Consider the following 18,664-nt stretch of genomic DNA (forward strand, 5'->3'; position numbering starts at 1 on the left):
AGGACTTGAGCATTCTGGATAACAGGTCCCATACCTGTACAAGTCTAAAGGTGTAATAGCCCTATTACAAGTGCACCTCCTTTTTTTTTTTGAAGTCCTATACAGTACCTTCACACAAAGGCCGATTGCAACATGGTACAGATACGTTGGAAGTAGTCTCATTTTGGACTTTAGATGCTCTATGGTGTGATAATTTTTTCATTGTGCTGCTGCCCATGTGCACCATGGACTGAAGCTTTGAACAATTTTATTTTGGGGTTTAGTTACCATAGAATACTGACATGAAGTGTTCCACGTTAATGATCAACTACATAGCACGAGTGACTGGGCTAAATAATTGTTTCATATTTTATGCTGAGAAATGGATCTTTAGATATACAACATTGTATAATGTATCATATACAACATTTATCCCTTCAAATATTTTTTATTTTATATCGGTATTATATCGTCAGTGCTAATGAAGTCTGGCCCGAAGAATGTGATAGGTTGTATAACGGTCGGCACCCAACACCAGAACAAATGCCAAGCACCCTGGTCTCGGCTCGTGCTTCACCTGTAGTGTGACCGCCTTTGGCCTCGGGAGGAGCCCTCAGCTACTTGGATGCCACCAGGACTTAAACGAGAGGTGCAAGGCAAGAGGTTCTGGATAAGCAGAGGGGCACGACTGTTTAGCGAGAGTCTTTGGGCAGAAGGTCGTAGTACAAGGCGTTAGGCAATAGAGTAGTCAGATCAGGCTGGGTCGAGGCAGGCAGAGAATAAGCGTAGTCAGGCAGGGGTCAAACCAGGAAGTCAATCAGAGGGTTAAGCAGAATCGGAGTCGGTAAACAGGCAAGGGTCAGGATACAGAGAGTAGAATCGTCAAAGCCAGGCAGGAGTCAAAACGGGTATCAGAATCAGAATACAAAATACAGAAGCTTCAAAAGCACAAAGCACCAGGAACAAGATCCTATCATGGGCAAGGTCCTGTATCTTTAATAAGCCTTTTATACTTTTCAAATTTGGCGCCATTGCTCGCTGGCGTCATCACGCCAGCGCGCCTGCGCCTTTAAATAACGAGGATGCGCGCGCGGGCCCTTAGGAATCCAAGATGGCGCCAGACACGGATCGGCGTGGCGGGCGTCCCCGCTGCACCACTGGACCACCAGGGTAAGTCAGACTCACTACAGGTTGGTTCATTTGAAATTTTTAAGTGGTATAGACCTCCTGTTCAATAGGAAGAATATTGCTGTTGACCAACTCCCTTTTTGTAATGGGATTCTGAAAATTATAGAGGAACCTGCTTTTAATAGAATATCTTATATCACTGACTTTTGTCTTAGGTCTTATACTGATAATTGACACCCCTTATTAAGGGTTGCAAAGAAATGGTCATCCTTATTGAAAGTGAATATTACTCCAAACCAATTATTATCTTCAATTAGAAATTTTAATAAACACATTAAGGGTCAGGCCACACAGGGCGATTTGGGGAGATTCGGTCGCCTGGCGACTAATCGCCTCATCTTTGCGGCGACCAATCTCCCCAAACGCCTTCCCTGACTCTGCGCCAGCTAAAATGAAAAAAACTTCAGGCGACCTCGGAAAACTAATCACCGTGTGTGATTAGCGCCGGTGTTTTTTCATTTTAGCCGGCACAGAGTCAGGGAAGGCGTTTGGACTTACCCTAAATGTGAGGGATGGAGAGTCCAACATTTTAGATTGATTCACCTTAGTTATAGATTATTTTATTTGAAGAATTCTGAAGGTGTTATAATTCCCTATTGTCCTAAAGGGAAGTCGAATAATGCTTCTTTATTTCATTATATGGGGGAATCCCCTTTCATTTCAGAGTTATGGAGTAAAATTGGTAATTTTTTAAATGATAAATTGGACATTGATCTTAAGTTGTCTCCTGAATTGGTATTACTTGACTCTCAGGCGACTACTTCTGCTAGTTTCTTTCACAAGATGAAACATTGGAATAAGTATAAACCTTTTATATTCATGGCCCTTGCTGCTATCCGTAAATCAATTTTACGGGTTTTGGATTCAGGAAAACTCCCCGGACTTGAAAGTCATCTTGTCTTATCTTAGGTCTCTCTGCTTGGATGAAGCAATAACTTTTAGATATGGTAACATTGATTTTAGGGAAAAAAAGTTGAAACTGTGGTCTCCCTACTTTAACTTCTTGGAATCTGAAGATAAGGTTATTATTTGAAAAGTGTATGTACAGTTCTGACAGAGATTCTCTTTTTCATACTCATGGTAGTTTTAATAACTAATGGGTGATGTGTTAATCTTTTCCACTTAAGCTATAATTATTTGTTTTATTGTGTTGAGGGAGAGGATGTTTTTATTCTTACTTTATTTTAATCTCTATTTTTGATTAAAATATTTTATGATGTATTTTTGTTCAAAGACATCATTTGATGTTTATTTTCACTAGTCTGCCATGTTAATGTATTTTCCTCTATTCTAACTGACAGGATTTAGTAGGTCAATTTTTGTTGTTCTTTTTGTTCATGCAGTTTATTTGAAAATGCTAATAAACACAATTGAAAAGAAAGAATGAAGTCTGGCCCGGTGGCTGCTGGAAGCTGGCATAATGCTGCAGACAGTGGAATTATGAGCAGGAAATTCTCCCCAGTGTAACATTTCTCTTTTTTGTTGTTTTTTTCTACTTGAAATGGAACATTTTCATTGATGAATTCTGACAGCCTTTGTGCCAGAGTTTAATTGGGTGTCACTCCTCAGTGAAAAAGTGCTGATTTAGTAAGGGAGTCAGTGTTTCTCTTGGCTTTGCTGAGTTGGAAGGAAACAGAAGGGAATCGTAGATATAGGTGTATTAGCTGCTGATGGGTTTAGCTGGGGTGGAGGCAGGAAGGGAAGTACTAGGAGGATGTGCAGTTTATATCCAGCACAGTAGCAAATATGGAGAGAAACTTAGGGTCTATGCTATTGGCAGGCAGTTCTCAGTAAAGACACTGACAATCAGTAGCGATGGACGAATTTATTCACCAGGCGCGAATTTGAGGCAAATTGCCGCGATTCGCCGCCAGCGAATAAATTTGTGAAACCAGCGAATAAATTTGTGAAACCACCACGAAAATTCACTTGTGTAATCAAAAATGGACGCCGGCATCTATTTTTTTGGACGCCGCCAAATTTTCGCCAGTGAAAAACGAACGCCGGCATCAAAAACAAGACGCCAGCGCAGTTTCGCAGATTTTTCACCGTATCACGAATCTCGCGGGAAATTCACACATTTTTCGACGAAGCGAAACGCACCAAATTCGCCCATCACTACCAATCAGCCATCTTGCTTCTTTATAAAAGCTTTGTCTGTCTGTTTGCAGATGTCCATCAGCACAGAAACACAATCAAGCTTTTTTGTTTTCCACTACATAACAGTACAGTCTTATCATTCTGATATGTTTGATGTTTTCAAAGCAAAGTCTAGGCTAGTGCTGTACAACTGTAAGCCCTCGGGCCGGTTGCGGCCATCTAAGAGATTATTATGGCCTCTAGACAGCTCTAGCACTGACCTCTTTCGAAGACTTTTATAGTAACCGATTGACTCTTTATTTAGGAACAGTTGGGATAGCATAGTTTAGACTCTGGAAATATATTCAAATGTCTGAAACACTTATTATTTTGAGTGCAAAGTGTAGAACTTCAATTTTCCTTGAATGAACCTCACCCCAAATAAAATAATGAATAATAAATATGCTGAGCCAGTGCAAAATACAATTCCATGTTACTGGTGCAAATAGATCTGAAGGTAAGTTTGCAGAACCCAGCCCATTTTTAGAATGTGTAATCCATACCATAGTTTTGTGAAAACAGTTAAGCAAGTATTTTTGTCTTTTCCTAGAACTTTCTAGGTTTTATGCACCAAATTAAAATATTTTTTGTTAAAGTGGACATGTCACCCAGACACAAAAATCTGTATAATAAAAGTTCTTTTCAAATTAAACATGAAATTCAATTTCTATTTTTTATTAAAGCATTCATAGCTGCTGTAAGCTAATTTAAAAATCTCTGTTTTTGTCAATCAAATTACTTTCACTTTGCATTCAGCACTTCCTAGATGTCACTGCTCTCCCCACATTCCCCCAGTTCTCTTTACCATTTAATTGTGTAGCCAGGGCATGGGGATGGACATTGGGTCCCCCATTCTGGTGCCCAAACAAGATATTGAGATGATACAAGGCTTGTCTTAATAACAGTGTCCACAAAATGGCTCCTGCCTGCTTGCTATAATTATGAATTCCCAGACTGATGGAAACAAGATTCAAATAATTTATATTGTGTAAGTAAAGTTCATTTTGCTTGACTAATGTGATAAAATAGGATTTTGAATAATTTTTTTGGGTGACAGGTCCCCTTTAAGAGATGACTAGCATAGAAAGTTAAACCGGAGATTAACCTGGTATGGTCTAGAGCAGGGATCCCCAACCTTTTTTTTTACCCGTCCTTTAACTTTAGTAGACGAATCTGCAAACAACACTACATAAATAATTTTGACAGATCACTGTTCGTTAAAGGTGAAGATCAAATTCAAATGTAAAAAAAAAGTTGAAGAGCAACACAAGCATGCAAAAAGTTCCTGGGGTGCAAATTATGGGTTGTGGTTGACTATTAGTAGCTCCTATGTGAACTGGCAGCCTACAGGAGACTCTGCTTGGCAGTACACCTGGTTTATATGCAACTAAAACTTGCCTCCAAGCCAGGAATTCAAAAATAAGCTTAACCTTTTAGGCCACTGGGCAAAAGAGGCCATTCTTGCAGGGGACTGTTCTGCTAGAAGATGGCAGGAGAGCACTGTAGTCAAAGAGGTGCTCATCAAACAAAGAAAATGCTTTTTATTTTGGGGTTCCACAGGCACATACCCCTTGCTCCTCTTTAACTAATATGTAGCGTGAGCTGCTACAGGGTGCAGCATGGTATTGGTGTCCATATGCTTCAGATACTCTACACTCTAGAAATGCACTACATCTCCATGACATAACACACAAAGGCAGACATTTAACCTTAACTCACCTTTGAAAAGTCTTTTATATGAATGCTATATCTGTAGCTTCTAACCAAACACTAGTGCAGCAGTATTATAAGAACCAGATCTGTGGTTGACTGAGCCACTAACAGAACTGGCCAGTTTGGACAGAACTATTAATTTGGCCCTTAAATTCCCTATAGACGCGACGATTCTTCTTTGGTGAACGACCGATTTCAGTGCAGTCCGAATAATCCATCAAATTATCGTGCGGTTAGTGGGATTTGAACGATCATACATCTCACGATTTTTCAGCCGACTGTCAGAAAATTGATAGGCCAGGTTTAAAAATCTTAATTGGTCCCAGTGCAATCTATGTCTGCAGGGCTAAGCAGGCAGCTACTCTTCAGTTTTGCTGGCAATATCGCCTGAAATGGTCTTTTTAGTTGATGGACACATCATACATTTAAACGATCATTTCGAGATAATCGTGGTCTCACGATAACGATTGGATCTTTTAAAAATGTTTACATCTATGGCCAGCTTTAGACTGATTGCATTATAGAAGGCTCCAGAACCATGAGAAAGAAGCAGCAATAGAAGCATGTGCCATAATCCTACAAGCTGAAGGCAGGTGCATTCATAAGGTGAATGAAAGGAGTGGAAATAAAGCACAGACTAAAGGAAAGCCTGGAAGGTGCACAAACAATTATGAGAATTTTGTAAGGAAATGGAAATAGGAGAATTAAAGTGACCTTGGAAAGGGAGAGTGTGTGCTCCTATCAAAAGGTGCCAAGCCTTTGCTCTCTGCTGGGTCCCTGTTTTGTGTTTAAATTAAAGGACCTTTCCCAGCATTGTTTGCCAGAGCTGGTCTGATCTCATGGATTGTTTGTACAGCCTTAACCCTTCACCTCTTCATGTCTGTCATTTACAGACTGCCACTGTAAAGCCAGCCATCAGCCAAAGAACAAACAATATGTAACCCCTGCTTGAGTGACATTGCTTGCTCTTGACCTCAGTCTGCAAACACTGGATGCCCAGCAAAAAATTGTGCTGTAATATTTTCAGATATGAACGTTGGACTTTCATCAAAATACAACATTTAGACTATTACCTATTTATGGCTTATAAATCCTTATTGTTTTTTTAATATTTAACCTAAGGAACATGGAAAAGAGTAACAGGTACACCTATGTTTTTATTTCAGTGCATTTTTATTGAATATCAAAATTGTACAGACTGTTTTTGAAAAGTAATATATACAGTATCAGAGTATATCAGAGTATATAGACATACGCTGCTGGTTTCTATTTATCTGTCACCATTTAGGGTCCCAGTCGGAAGTGTAGTTAGGGTGACGTTTGTTGTAAGTGCTCATTTGCTGTCCTGGATATCCCTGTACTTAGATTATAACATTTTGTCAATATTTATATCAGGAAACTTGCTCTAAACTGAGAGATGAGCAGTCTGTAGGCCAGTCAGGGTGTGCTGTAGGATTTAGAGAGCTTATTAACTTCTTTAAAACGTCTTTTTACTGTGCACCTGTTAATGTAGTCAGAGTGTGAGCACCTGTGAATGAATGTGTGCTTGTGCAGCGTATATATATATATATATATATATATATATATATATATATATATATATATATATATATATATATATATACAGAAAATGTCAAGCATATAATAAGTTCCTAAAAAAGCAAAGTGCACACTGGGTACCTTTTCAAAAAATATCAACTTTTTGTGCACCTGGCACATACTCTGGGCTCTCTGCCAAAAGCCATTTAGGTTTAAGGGTCTGGCCACACGGGCAGATTCGGGGAGATTAGTTGCCAGGCGACAAATCCCCTCTTCTTCACGGTGAATAATCTCCCCTATCTGCCTTCCACCGGCTAAAATGTAAATTGCCGGTGGGCAGGCACACGGAATGCTTAGTTTTCCAAAGTATCCCGTAATTGCCTCACGAGGAAACTTCAGGCGACTTCGAAAACTAAGCGTTCCGTTTGCCTGCCCCCTGGTGATTTACATTTTAGCTGGCAGGAAGGCAGATCGGGGAGATTAGTCGCCACAAAGAAGAGGAGATTTGTCGTCTGGCGACTAATCTATCCGAAATTGCCCATGTGGCCAGACCCTTAGAAACTTTGTATCTTTTTCTGGCTGTTCAGTGCAAAAGATCAAAGAGGAAGTCGGGACATTTCAGTAACAATCCTGGACTGCGGGTTAAGCTGCCAAAATCGGCAGCACCGGATTTGCAACTAATGCGCTCCTAGGCCGGCTGCTTCCTGCGCACCCTAACCCCGACGTGTGCGCGCACCGTTGCGCACGCTAACACCAACGCACACTGATGTGTGGGCATGCCCCTTACCCCCAGCTTACATTGAAACTTACCCGTTCAGCCAGCTTGTCCCACTATAATTCTGCTCCCGGTTTCCTGTAGGAACCCGGAAATATACAGTAGATGTGGCTGACGGGATGCCGCCCCTTCAAATGTGCCGCCCTAGACCCGGGCCTTTGTGTCCTGCGAAAAATGTGACAGTTAGGAGGTATGCGGATACACATATATGTACTGTATATATATAGAAGGATGTCTTAAAAGACCAAGAATAAATTCTCAGTTAGGGCTATAATTTTTTTTTTTTAGTGCCCAGCTGGGATAAAACGAAAGTCAAACTGGGATTTCCTTGAAAATAAAAGAAGGAAATCAAGGTATTAAAATGCCATTTAGCTGCGATCAAGGTGATAATCTAATCCAGTTATGTATTTACATCATTGTAAGAAAAATATTATTGGTTCTTTGGAGAGGAGATCAAAGGCGGTCTCCAGCAGTGGATTTTTCATGGAGGATGTTACACTCCTGTGATAAATAATTCACTTGCAGCCCACCTTTAAGGCAATGATAATACTAGCAGACTTGCAGATTGTCACTGATCTTTACAGATATACAAACAGCATGAGATCTTGCGCAGGCTCAGCATTAATGTATCACTAATGTATCAGCTGCTTCCCTAAAAGTGCTCATGGCTTACCTGTGGCCTCTGTGGGTAAGAGCAGTTATTTGACAACCACTAGAGTTAGTCTGTGGGGGTTATTTATCAAGCTCCGAATATCCGAACAAAAAAAAAAAAAAAATATCGGAGCAAAAAAAAAAAACTATAAATTTTTCGAGATTTATTAAAGTCTGATGGTCTAAAAACTCAGAATCCGACATCCCAGTGTCTGTGCTGATGTCCATACCGATATCCGATGATTTGGGGGTTTCTGCACAAAAAAACAATTCAGAGTTTTCGGGTAAAGCTCTGAAGTTTGCCAGACCGGGCTTTTTTCTTCATAAATAAGGTCCATTCGGGAATTTGGAGTTGGATATTAGAAATACTGAGATAAATTCGGAGCTTGATAAATAACCCCCTGTGTATAGCCAACGTTATGAATCCATCAAATGTAGTTAAATGCACTTATATGTGTACTCTCTATGTCATAAATGCATTTCTTAATGGAAATTATGCCTTTTATTGAGCAAGTGCAACTGAACATTATGAGGCGTAACTTCCTGTTTCCTGTAATGGTGCCAGAATGCATGCATGGCCACGTTCTTCCTGCTGTTCCTTGTTTTGCCAGAGAATATATCTTAATTTAAAAAAGAAAAATAGTGAAATAAATGTTCATTTGCTATATCTCATGGTGTTGAAGAGCAAATAATTCACCTATACAGATGTGTGCACACAAGGTATGGGCGCCTTGGTTTGCAGGAAGTAGTGGCACAGTTTTTGCTCAAGGCCATAATTATTATCATTTCCACGGTAATTGGCTTTTACTGTGTTTAGAATAAGGGCTAATGGAAAAGATGTCAGTCATTAACAGATGATTGCTCATTCATTGCTTGCCAGCTCAGACTACTTGGTTTTATCTGAGGTCACATAAAATGGGTGTTCCTCATGTACTTCCCCCCTTCCCTTTCTGACACATTCTACAACAAGGTGCAAAGAGCTCTGACAGAAACAGAGGCGGGAGTTCACACTTCCTAAATCAGAAAAGGGGTGTTCTATTTACAGATGCAGCGGGATCCCTTGGAGTCACAAACCTTTTGCAGTCTGGCTATATTTCACACCCTGGCATTCTGAAAGCCATATAGACAGCTGCAGACTGATATTCTTCTATCTTTCATAAGTCAAACAGGGAATAGTATATGGAAATGCGATAATAGATGAGAGATGGCTTCGGACAAATTATAATTAATGTTGGAATGTATGTAAAGCTATTCAACCCTTTAGATTTAGTTTTCATGCTGCCATACTAGTTAAAGCCTTCTGAGACCAGGGATAATGTAAGTGGTTTCCCCATAGCTAAGGCTGCAGGGTAGGTATCCTGGTCTCACATCTTCATATATCCTCATGTATTAATAGAGTGCTAACATATTATGCTATTACATATTGAAAATACCAATTACATACAAATTTTGACCAATACAGGAGGTAATGTTTACAGTTTAAATTTTGTTAGGACATGTTATAAATTGTATCTGAATTTGAAGGCTACAATCAAGTATTGTGAATCAAAACAAATATGCAACTGGAACGTATGTGTATCTGGCTCTTGGTTATACTATTAGTCATACCAGTAACCTCAACTGTCCTGCCATAATGAAATATCTGAGATAAGGAGGTGCATATCTACCTCTGCTCTCAGGTTTGATTACATTACCTTTCAAATAATAGACACTCACTTCACATTTCCCAAATTCTTGTTGCCTTTTCTGAAGATAGACAAAACCTATTTCTGTTTCTATTCACGGCTGTATCGGAGTTCTCTTCCTTCCTCTCCCACATTTCTGTCTCATATCCCTTTTTCTTTTTTGTTCAGCACTTCCCTCCCTGTATCTCAGCGTTTAAGTGGCCCTAATGCGCCTTCATCCTGTGCATTTTTTCTTGATTGTCTTGCTTATTCATTGTTACTTAATGATGTATGATTGATGCAATGTATTTTTACTGTTTCATAATTATTTCCAACATTAGTGCTGGTGCTAGTTTTTGTTCCTACTTTTGATATAACTGGAAATGAATCATTTTGTTTTCGAATCCAGTTTTAAAAAGATTTACAATTTATTTGCACTCGGTTAATACAAATATTATAGTCAAACTGTTTAAGTGACTAGGGGTTGAGCCATATGCAGCTAGGCTAAGAATACAGGTGTCCATATACTGTGTCTGCATTCTCTTTACTTTTAATCTACTGTGCACACAACATCAAAGTCCTCCACCTGTCACTGAGAACATGATAAACTTATGTATATTTCAGCCAAAAAATGCACAGTTGAGCATTGTTAGGCTGAAATCCACCCATGTGGGCAGTGGCAGCTGAATGTCTTGAGATCAATGCAGGCAGGCATGGAGGTATTAGCAGTAAAACTGCAGTGGAAAAGCTAAGTGAGATACTGATCCAGTTGTGTATAGGCAAAATTAGGGCTAGGTGGCCATAGACGCACCAATAATATCATATGAAACATATTTTCGTACAATATTCAATGGTGGGAGACAAGCCGACCAATATCGACAGAAGACTTGGATATCGGTCGGTTCATAGATCAGGCCGGCCTTAAAAATGTTGATCTTTGAAGACACCTGAACATCGGCCATTGTTAGTGCTGAATCATCAGATACAGGTAGAATTCTATTGTTTCTACCTGTATATCTGACCAGTCAGCTCTACACGTGTGTATTGAAATTGGAAAGATGTGTAGGAAAGATGTAGGATTGAGTAGTGTGCCATGCAGCTGTTTACTTGACATCTCTGGATCTGTTCCTTAGAAACTGTATATCTTCAACATAACTGCTTCAGGTTTCTTGTGTATCAATGAGTTCTAAACCTTTAGCTAAAGAATTGTTATCTGTTGAGCAAGACCCTAAGCATTTCTATAGCCTGCCCATGTTTGATGTCAACATGCCTCTTTTATTTTTCCTCAGTTCTGGATCAACTGCTACCAGAGCTAAATGTTCTTCTGAAGCTTCTGGATCATGAGTTCCTGAGCGCTACAACTCGAGAAAAGCAAAGTGCAGTGTGCAGTATCCTGCGCCAGCTTCAGCCGGCACCTGGTAAGAACAATGGCATTGAATACCACAGGGTTAATGTTATGACAAGTGCAAAGTTTGCATATATATATATATATATATATATATATATAAAACATGTGCTCACCACTAGTTTTTAAAACCATTAGGCGGGGGTGCAGCGAGGCTGTGACCATATATATATATACACACACACACTGGTAGGTTGTACCAACTGATATCCATAGTAAATGGTAAGGGAGCCTGCCATACATGTACAAAAACCATATCAATATGACCAGCTCAAGGTCAGAGGTTTATTGCCGTTTGGATGTCTTGGGGAGAGCAATTCATTTAGGCTAAGGCTACACTAGGCGATAGCGCCGCGATTTGACTCGCGGCGACTTTTCGCCGCGACTTTTAAGCCGCAATCGCTGGGGAAACTTTTGCGCTGGCGTCTATGGGGAATCGCGAAAAATCGCCAGCGTAAAAACACACGAGGCGATCTTTTTTCTATTGTCGCTCGAAATCGCCTAGCGAGGCAATTTCGAGCGACAGTAGAGAAAAGATTGCCGCGTGTGTTTTTACGCTGGCGATTTTTCGCGATTCCCCATAGACGCGAAAAATCACCAGCGTAAAAACACACACGGCGATCTTTTTTCTATTGTCGCTCGAAATCGCCTAGCGAGGCAATTTCGAGCGACAGTAGAGAAAAGATCGCCGCGTGTGTTTTTACGCTGGCGATTTTTCGCGATTCCCCATAGACGCCAGCGCAAAAGTTTCCCCAGCGATTGCGGCTTAAAAGTCGCCGCGAAAAGTCGCCGCGAGTCAAATCGCGGCGCTATCACCTAGTGTGGCCTTAGCCTTACTCCACCTCAGCATGTAAGTTGTTGATCTAGCCCTGACATTTAATGACTATATGCCTTGTTAAACCCAAGACTGGATCCTTATCTTACCAACACCAAAACTAAAACCAAGGTAATAAATTAACTTGTGAATAACCAATAATCTAGCGGTTTCTTTAATCAAAACTCTAAACTCTACACAAGTCAATAAAAAAAAGATTATGGGGTCACCTGAAACTGCAATTCTAAACAGGTTAATTTAATGTACAGTTTATAAGGCAAACACAAAACAATACCAGCATAAAAAGACTTAAACATATATGCAAGTGGAAAGACATTGAAGGAACCCCTCCCCGTGTACCATGCAAAATAATTTAAAGTATTAGCACAGGTTAATATATTGATTTTTGTTTCATACTGTAAATGGGAGATAGTATTGACTTATATAATGGCATATGGTAAGCTTTAAAAAATCCCTAAGCCAAATATATCAAACAGTTACAACCTCCTCACTACTGAAGAATAAAACTTATATAGTATACTGACTCAAACTTTATCTGGCAAAGTAGAATTCCATCGGATTTTTAGTATTAGAGTATTTAGATCCTGTTGAACTTCCGCTCCCTAGTTTAATGCCTTTCCCGTAACTGTCTTCTCTTTGTTGCAGGAGATGAGTTGGACTTCCAGTATATGAACACTGCTGCTTATCACAATGGCACCAGCTTTGTGGAGTCTCTGTTTGAGGAGTTTGGTATGTGCGCTCACTGGGGAACTGAACTGCTATTGTTGTTGTATATCCCGGTTAAAGGGCATGTAAAGTCTAAAATAGAATAAGACTAGAAATGCTGTATTTTGTATACTAAATATAAACATGAACTTACTGCACCACAAGCCTAATCAAACAAATAATTTATGCTTTCAAAGTTGGCTACAGGGGGTCACCATCTTGTAACTTTGTTAAACATCTTTGCAAGACTAAGACTGTGCACATGCTCAGTGTGGTCTGGGCTGCTTAGGGATCATCATAAACAAAGCTGCTTGAGTTCTGCATGGCTGGGAAGTAAGGCGGGGGCTCCCCCTGCTGTTCATAAGTATGATTGTTTCCCTGCTCAGCAGTTAGGGACCGTCTGACAATTCCTATCCACAGCAGTAAATGAAGGGGGAATTTCACTGCATACAGTCAGGTTTCTTATGAAAATGGTAGACATTTTTTAATTAAATTACATTGGAGATAGGTTTCTTTTTCATTAAAGAAAGTAAAAATGGGATTTTATTTTTTTGCCTTTACATGCCCTTTAAATACACATCTCAAAAAAAATCTCTAGTGCTTCTTTCTATTTGTCCTCATTTTCACTGTGATTCACCACAGGTTCATTTTACAGCCAGGCACCCTCATACCCTTCTTTAGTTACACTTTATTCATTGCTGTGTCTCTTTCTTTTGTGCATGATCAACATTTGCAATGTGTTATATTTGCAGCATATTTTCTCTCTAAGCAGTTTTGTCTTTTCCAGGTTATAAATGCAGTATAAATGTGGGCAATAACATACTGCATGTACCTGAGATCAATATATCCACGTGTGTAATTTTGCACATATATAAGACGGACATTTGTAAGATAGAATGCGCGATTTAACTGAACACTTCTCTTGCAGATTGTGACTTGCATGACTTACAGGACATGCAGGGTGAATACAGGGACAGCAGTGAGAACTTGTCCTGCCAGGTTCCTCCACCTCCTTCTGCACCACCACCACCTCTACCTACCACTCCACCACCAGAAGATTATTATGAGGAGGCAGTACCCCTTGGGCCTGGAAAAATCACAGAATACATCACTTCCCGAAGTAAGTAACATTGAAAATAAAATGAAGTTAAATAACACCGAGAGCTTTTAAATAGACAGTGACAACATGGTGTGAATTCTTCTTAAAGGAGAAGGAATGGTGGTGTATCCCACTTGAGGGTGCCAAATGTTAGGCATCCCCAAATGATTGTATTTACTTACCTGAAACCAGGGCCGGAACTAGGGGTAGGCAGAGCAGGCACGTGCCTAGGGCGCAAAGGTGGAGGGGCGCCAGGCATGTACTTACTCCTACCCCTAGTCCGGTCCCTCTCTGCCGACCGCCCATCTGTGCGAGTACGCGAACGCATGCGTAGATTCGGGCATGCGCAGAAACCTGAAACCTCAGGTCGGTGCTCCTATCACCTGGGGTTTTTCTAGCAAGCACCACGGAGCAATCCTCTATTGGCTTTTTCTTTCTTCAAATTTCCCGGGACAGATACATGCGCAGTAGAACAAAATTGCCGACTTTTTTGTTAAAGTTAGGCTATTCGCTCCAATGCGCATACACAGCCGCGAGAAGAAAGATGGCTAATATTTGGCACCCCCAAGTGAGATATGATTTTCCTTCTCCTTTAAGAAAAGCCACATGGTAGGAACTACAGAATTGTGCTGTGTCTGTACCTTGCTGGACTTTCCTTTGTGACGTGGCATAGACATAACATGGAGTCTGTGCTATTGCATGCCCAGAGTTTTAGAACAAACAATGTTCACTGTGTTCATTTAGAAAAAGATGTATTTTGTTATGCAGTGCTCTGTCAAGAACCAAGATGGGGAAATGAGCTGGTTCTAGCATGGCCCTGTATGTTTACGTTACTAAAAACCTAGGTGATATTGTCCTTAGATATTCATTTCACCTTTAGGAAAGCTACAATCTCCTTCAATCTTGGATTAGGGCAATGTGGATCATAGTTAAAGTGGGTTTCAACATCTGAAATAAACTTTATATCCTGGTGTCTTATTTATGTCTTTTGTTCGTTTTATGTTTTTTCATACCCATATGTTTGGATTATTTTCAGATAGTTCCAGTCCTCCAAACTCCATAGAAGATGGATATTATGAGGAAGCAGATAGCAATTATCCTATGACTCAGATTAATGGGGAACAGAAAAATTCCTGTAAGTACCATCTGAAATAACAGAAATATATCCTATTGTGAACTATTTGGCTGTGTTTTATTTGTCTTAACAGTGAGGCCTATGGTACATGGGGTGACATAGTGCTCTTGCTGATAACAGTGGACGACAAAACACCCCTAACTGACACCACTTCTCCTAACAATGAGTTGGATATGGTGGACACTGTCTTAATTATTTTAGCTAATGTCTCTTTTAAAGCTAAATATGTATGTAACACCCCTCTTACTGGCTGCTATTGATCTTCATGCACAGATAACGAGTCTGACGGTCTGAGCAGTTCATATGAGTCATACGATGAGGAAGACGAAGAGGGGAAGGCTCAGCGCCTCATGATCCAATGGCCTTCACAGGAAGCTTCTCTCCACCTTGTTCGAGATAGCAGGATCTGTGCTTTCCTCCTTCGCAAGAAGCGCTTTGGCCAGTGGGCAAAACAGCTGACACTTATTAAAGATAACAAGCTGCTGGTAAGCTAATACTTGGGGGCCGATTCACTAAGCTCGAGTGAAGGATTCGAATGAAAAATACTTCGAATTTCGAAGTATTTTTTTGGTACTTCGACCATCGAATTGGTTAAATTCGTTCGAATTCGAACGAAATCGAACGAATCGAACGAAAAATCGTTCGACTATTCGACCATTCGATAGTCGAAGTACTTGCCCTTTAAAAAAAACTTTGACCCCCTACTTCGGCAGGTAAAACCTACCGAAGTCAATGTTAGCCTATGGGGAAGGTCCCCATAGGTTTGCTAATCTTTTTTTGATCGAAGGATTTTCCTTCGATCGTTGAATTAAAATCGTTCGAATCGTTCGATTCGAACGATTTAATCGTTCGATCGAACGAAAAATCCTTCGATCGATCGATCGCAGGATTAGCGCTAAATCCTTCGACTTCGATATTCGAAGTCGAAGGATTTCAATTCGAGGGTCGAATTTCGAAGTATTTTTAACTCGACCCTTAGTGAATCGGCCCCTTAGAGTGCATTTCTTGCTCTTTGTGACTTCTGGGTACTAACATGTGATAAAAATAGGCACATCATTTGCAGGGCACTGAGAACTATAAAAAAACAGCAACAACAAGCAAATGTGATTCTATATTCATGCTCCAAACAGGGAAGGAAGCTATTTTATCTTTTGATACTTCCCACAAAATGAAAATATTGCAGCTGCCAGAACGGATTTGCTGAATCCACACTTTTTGATATGATAGAAACAGCAAATCCTTGTGATGGGGACTTGGATAGGGCGTCTGTATTCTTTCACAAGATGCCAAAAGAAAACTGAAACAGCAGCAGATACTAGCCTAATGACATTTCAATTCAACTCTCATTTGGTGACTCCTGCTGTTAGTGGCATGATGGGGATATTACAGTGGCATGGGGTGGAACTGCACTTTGGATTCCAGTAGAAATATTTGCATTTAAGTTACATGCCATTGAATGCAGTGATGTTTTGCCATAGCAAGTGTCAGTTTTCATCAACCAGGGAATTGCTGCACTCATATTGCTTTGTGGCAGGAATTCAGGTCTGGGAGCTCTGAATTTTGAACATTTATTGATTGCCAATGACCATTACCTAACACAAGACATTTAAGCCAGGGGTGATGCTGGCCATTCGGCTACCAGGTATAGAATCTATATAGTCCATGCTGTCCTACTGCCTAGCTTACATTCATTATCTGCCATACTGCTTGTCTCCAATGCAAGTGCACATAGTGAACACAATGATCTGGGTCAGCCGGTTGGTTATATTCCAAATGGTTACACATCGCTTCTGTGTGATTTAAAATATTTTTCTTTTCAATGTTCTTCTTTCTTCAGTGTTACAAGAGCTCCAAGGACCGTCAACCTCACCTGGAGATCCCTTTGGCCCTGTGTAACGTGGCCTATGTGCCCAAGGATGGGAGGCGCAAGAAGCACGAGCTGCGTTTCTCACTTCCCAATGGGGAAATGTTGGTTTTGGCTGTGCAGAGTCGGGAGCAGGCAGAGGAATGGTTGAAGGTGAGCACAGCGATGTGTCATGTGCAAAATAAAGTTAAAAGTAGAACATCTCTATATTTTTATGTTTATATTTTTGATGATTTTGTAACAAAATACTGTACAGTATTATTGTAACAATTCTAGTTCTTAATGTACAAGAATTTTTTAGAAGCCCCAAATTAGTAATCAGGGACTTTTCTCTGTAGTATCTGTGTGTGTGTGTATATATATATATATATATATATATATATATATATATATATATATATATATATATATATATATATATATATATATATATATATATATATATATATCTACAGATACTACAGAGAAAAGTCCCTTTTTATAAATGAAAGCAATGCTGTGGGTATACAGGTATGGGACCTGTTATCCAGAAACCCGTTATCCAGAAAGCTCAGAATTACGGAAAGGTTGTCTTCCATAGACTCCATTTCATCCAAATAATCCAAATTATAAAAAATTATTTTCTTTTTTCTCTGTAATAATAGAAAAATACCTTGTACTTGATTCAAACAAAGATATAATTAATCTTTATTGGAGGTAAAATCAGCTTATTGGGTTTAATGTTTAAATGATTTTCTAGTAGGCTTAAGGTATGAAGATCCAAATTACAGAAAGATCCGTTATCCGGACAGCACCATATCCCGAGCACTCTGGATAACAGATCCCATACCTGTCTGTTTATGTCATATTTGTATAAACCTAACACTGCCAGTAATTAACCTCAATACCCTTCATATTGTGTTTGCAATTAATAGATTTAATTAACAAAGGAAGCCTAGAAACAACCATCATTTTTTACAAATCTAGAAATAGATTTAGTAAATTTTAATGAAAGATCAGAATCAAACGTACAAGCATTGACAATGCCAGGGAGTTTTAAACTCCAAACTTAGTTAATTTAGTTGTAATTGACAAGTGGTAGTTTACTCTCGACCCACTGTATATCTGGATAAATAGTACAGCTAGCCCAGTGTGAGTTAATGAGACTAATAAGCAGGTTTTTTTCATATCCTTGCTTTCTACACACATCACTCACAACTACTGTAAGCAGCAAGCTGTAATTAAGCCTTACAGGGTGATGTTCATGGGCTCCTGCTGTTAGGCTCAACACAATGAAGTGTTTTCTTATGAGTGCAATACTGAGCTACAGTATGCTGAACAGTGACATCTAGTGGACTCTTAGTTAAACAACCATTTCAACTGAGAGGACTTGCAAATTGTAAGGCTAACTATACCAAGGACCACATGTACTTGGAAATATTTATTCAACCCATTTGTGCTTAGAGACAGTTGGGGTAATATATAAAGTTTGTGCAGCACATATTTATTCGCAAATAGTTGTATTTCCCATGCTTTTTCGTGAATGCTAAAATATTCCGTTCGCAAATGAGGCTGGTGTTTGCTTGAGTGCGCAAACTGTGCGTGAAAATAGCATTGACAGTAACTTAAATTCACAATTTGCTAAACTGTTTTGTGAATATTTTCTCTGCCTCCAAAGTCATGGTGCAATTCAAAAGGAGAGTGTGTGCATACATATTCGCAATTTGAGATTTTTGCCATATTTAAAAATGTCTTGTGGACATTCACAGTGCTACTAAAATTTGCAATTCTGTTTGCACACTCTTATCCAGCTATATAAATATAACCATGCGCAGGGCAAATATATTCACTTTTCGAAGTTTATAAATGTGTTCTAGACAGTAGCAAGTCCAAGGCAAGGAAGATAACTACACCCACTAACCCAGACATCAGCACTGGATATTAATAGGAATTTATAAATATTAAAGGGGTTGTTCACCTACTAGTTGGTTTTA

The 18,664-nt window shown here is 39.6% G+C and overlaps 1 protein-coding gene across 1 annotated transcript in view; it reads left to right on the forward strand.

The window, feature by feature from the left end:
* Positions 1-18,664, forward strand: part of afap1l1.S (actin filament associated protein 1 like 1 S homeolog) — a 56,639-nt gene that overhangs the window by 22,431 nt on the left and 15,544 nt on the right. Inside the window, exons 2-7 of the mRNA XM_018256153.2 lie at positions 10,938-11,066; positions 12,534-12,617; positions 13,522-13,713; positions 14,729-14,827; positions 15,101-15,312; positions 16,665-16,844. Coding sequence (XP_018111642.1) covers positions 10,938-11,066; positions 12,534-12,617; positions 13,522-13,713; positions 14,729-14,827; positions 15,101-15,312; positions 16,665-16,844 — 896 coding nt within the window. The remainder of the gene's footprint in view (positions 1-10,937; positions 11,067-12,533; positions 12,618-13,521; positions 13,714-14,728; positions 14,828-15,100; positions 15,313-16,664; positions 16,845-18,664) is intronic.

Source organism: Xenopus laevis, chromosome 3S, assembly GCF_017654675.1.
Source record: "Xenopus laevis strain J_2021 chromosome 3S, Xenopus_laevis_v10.1, whole genome shotgun sequence".
NCBI lineage: Eukaryota > Metazoa > Chordata > Amphibia > Anura > Pipidae > Xenopus > Xenopus laevis.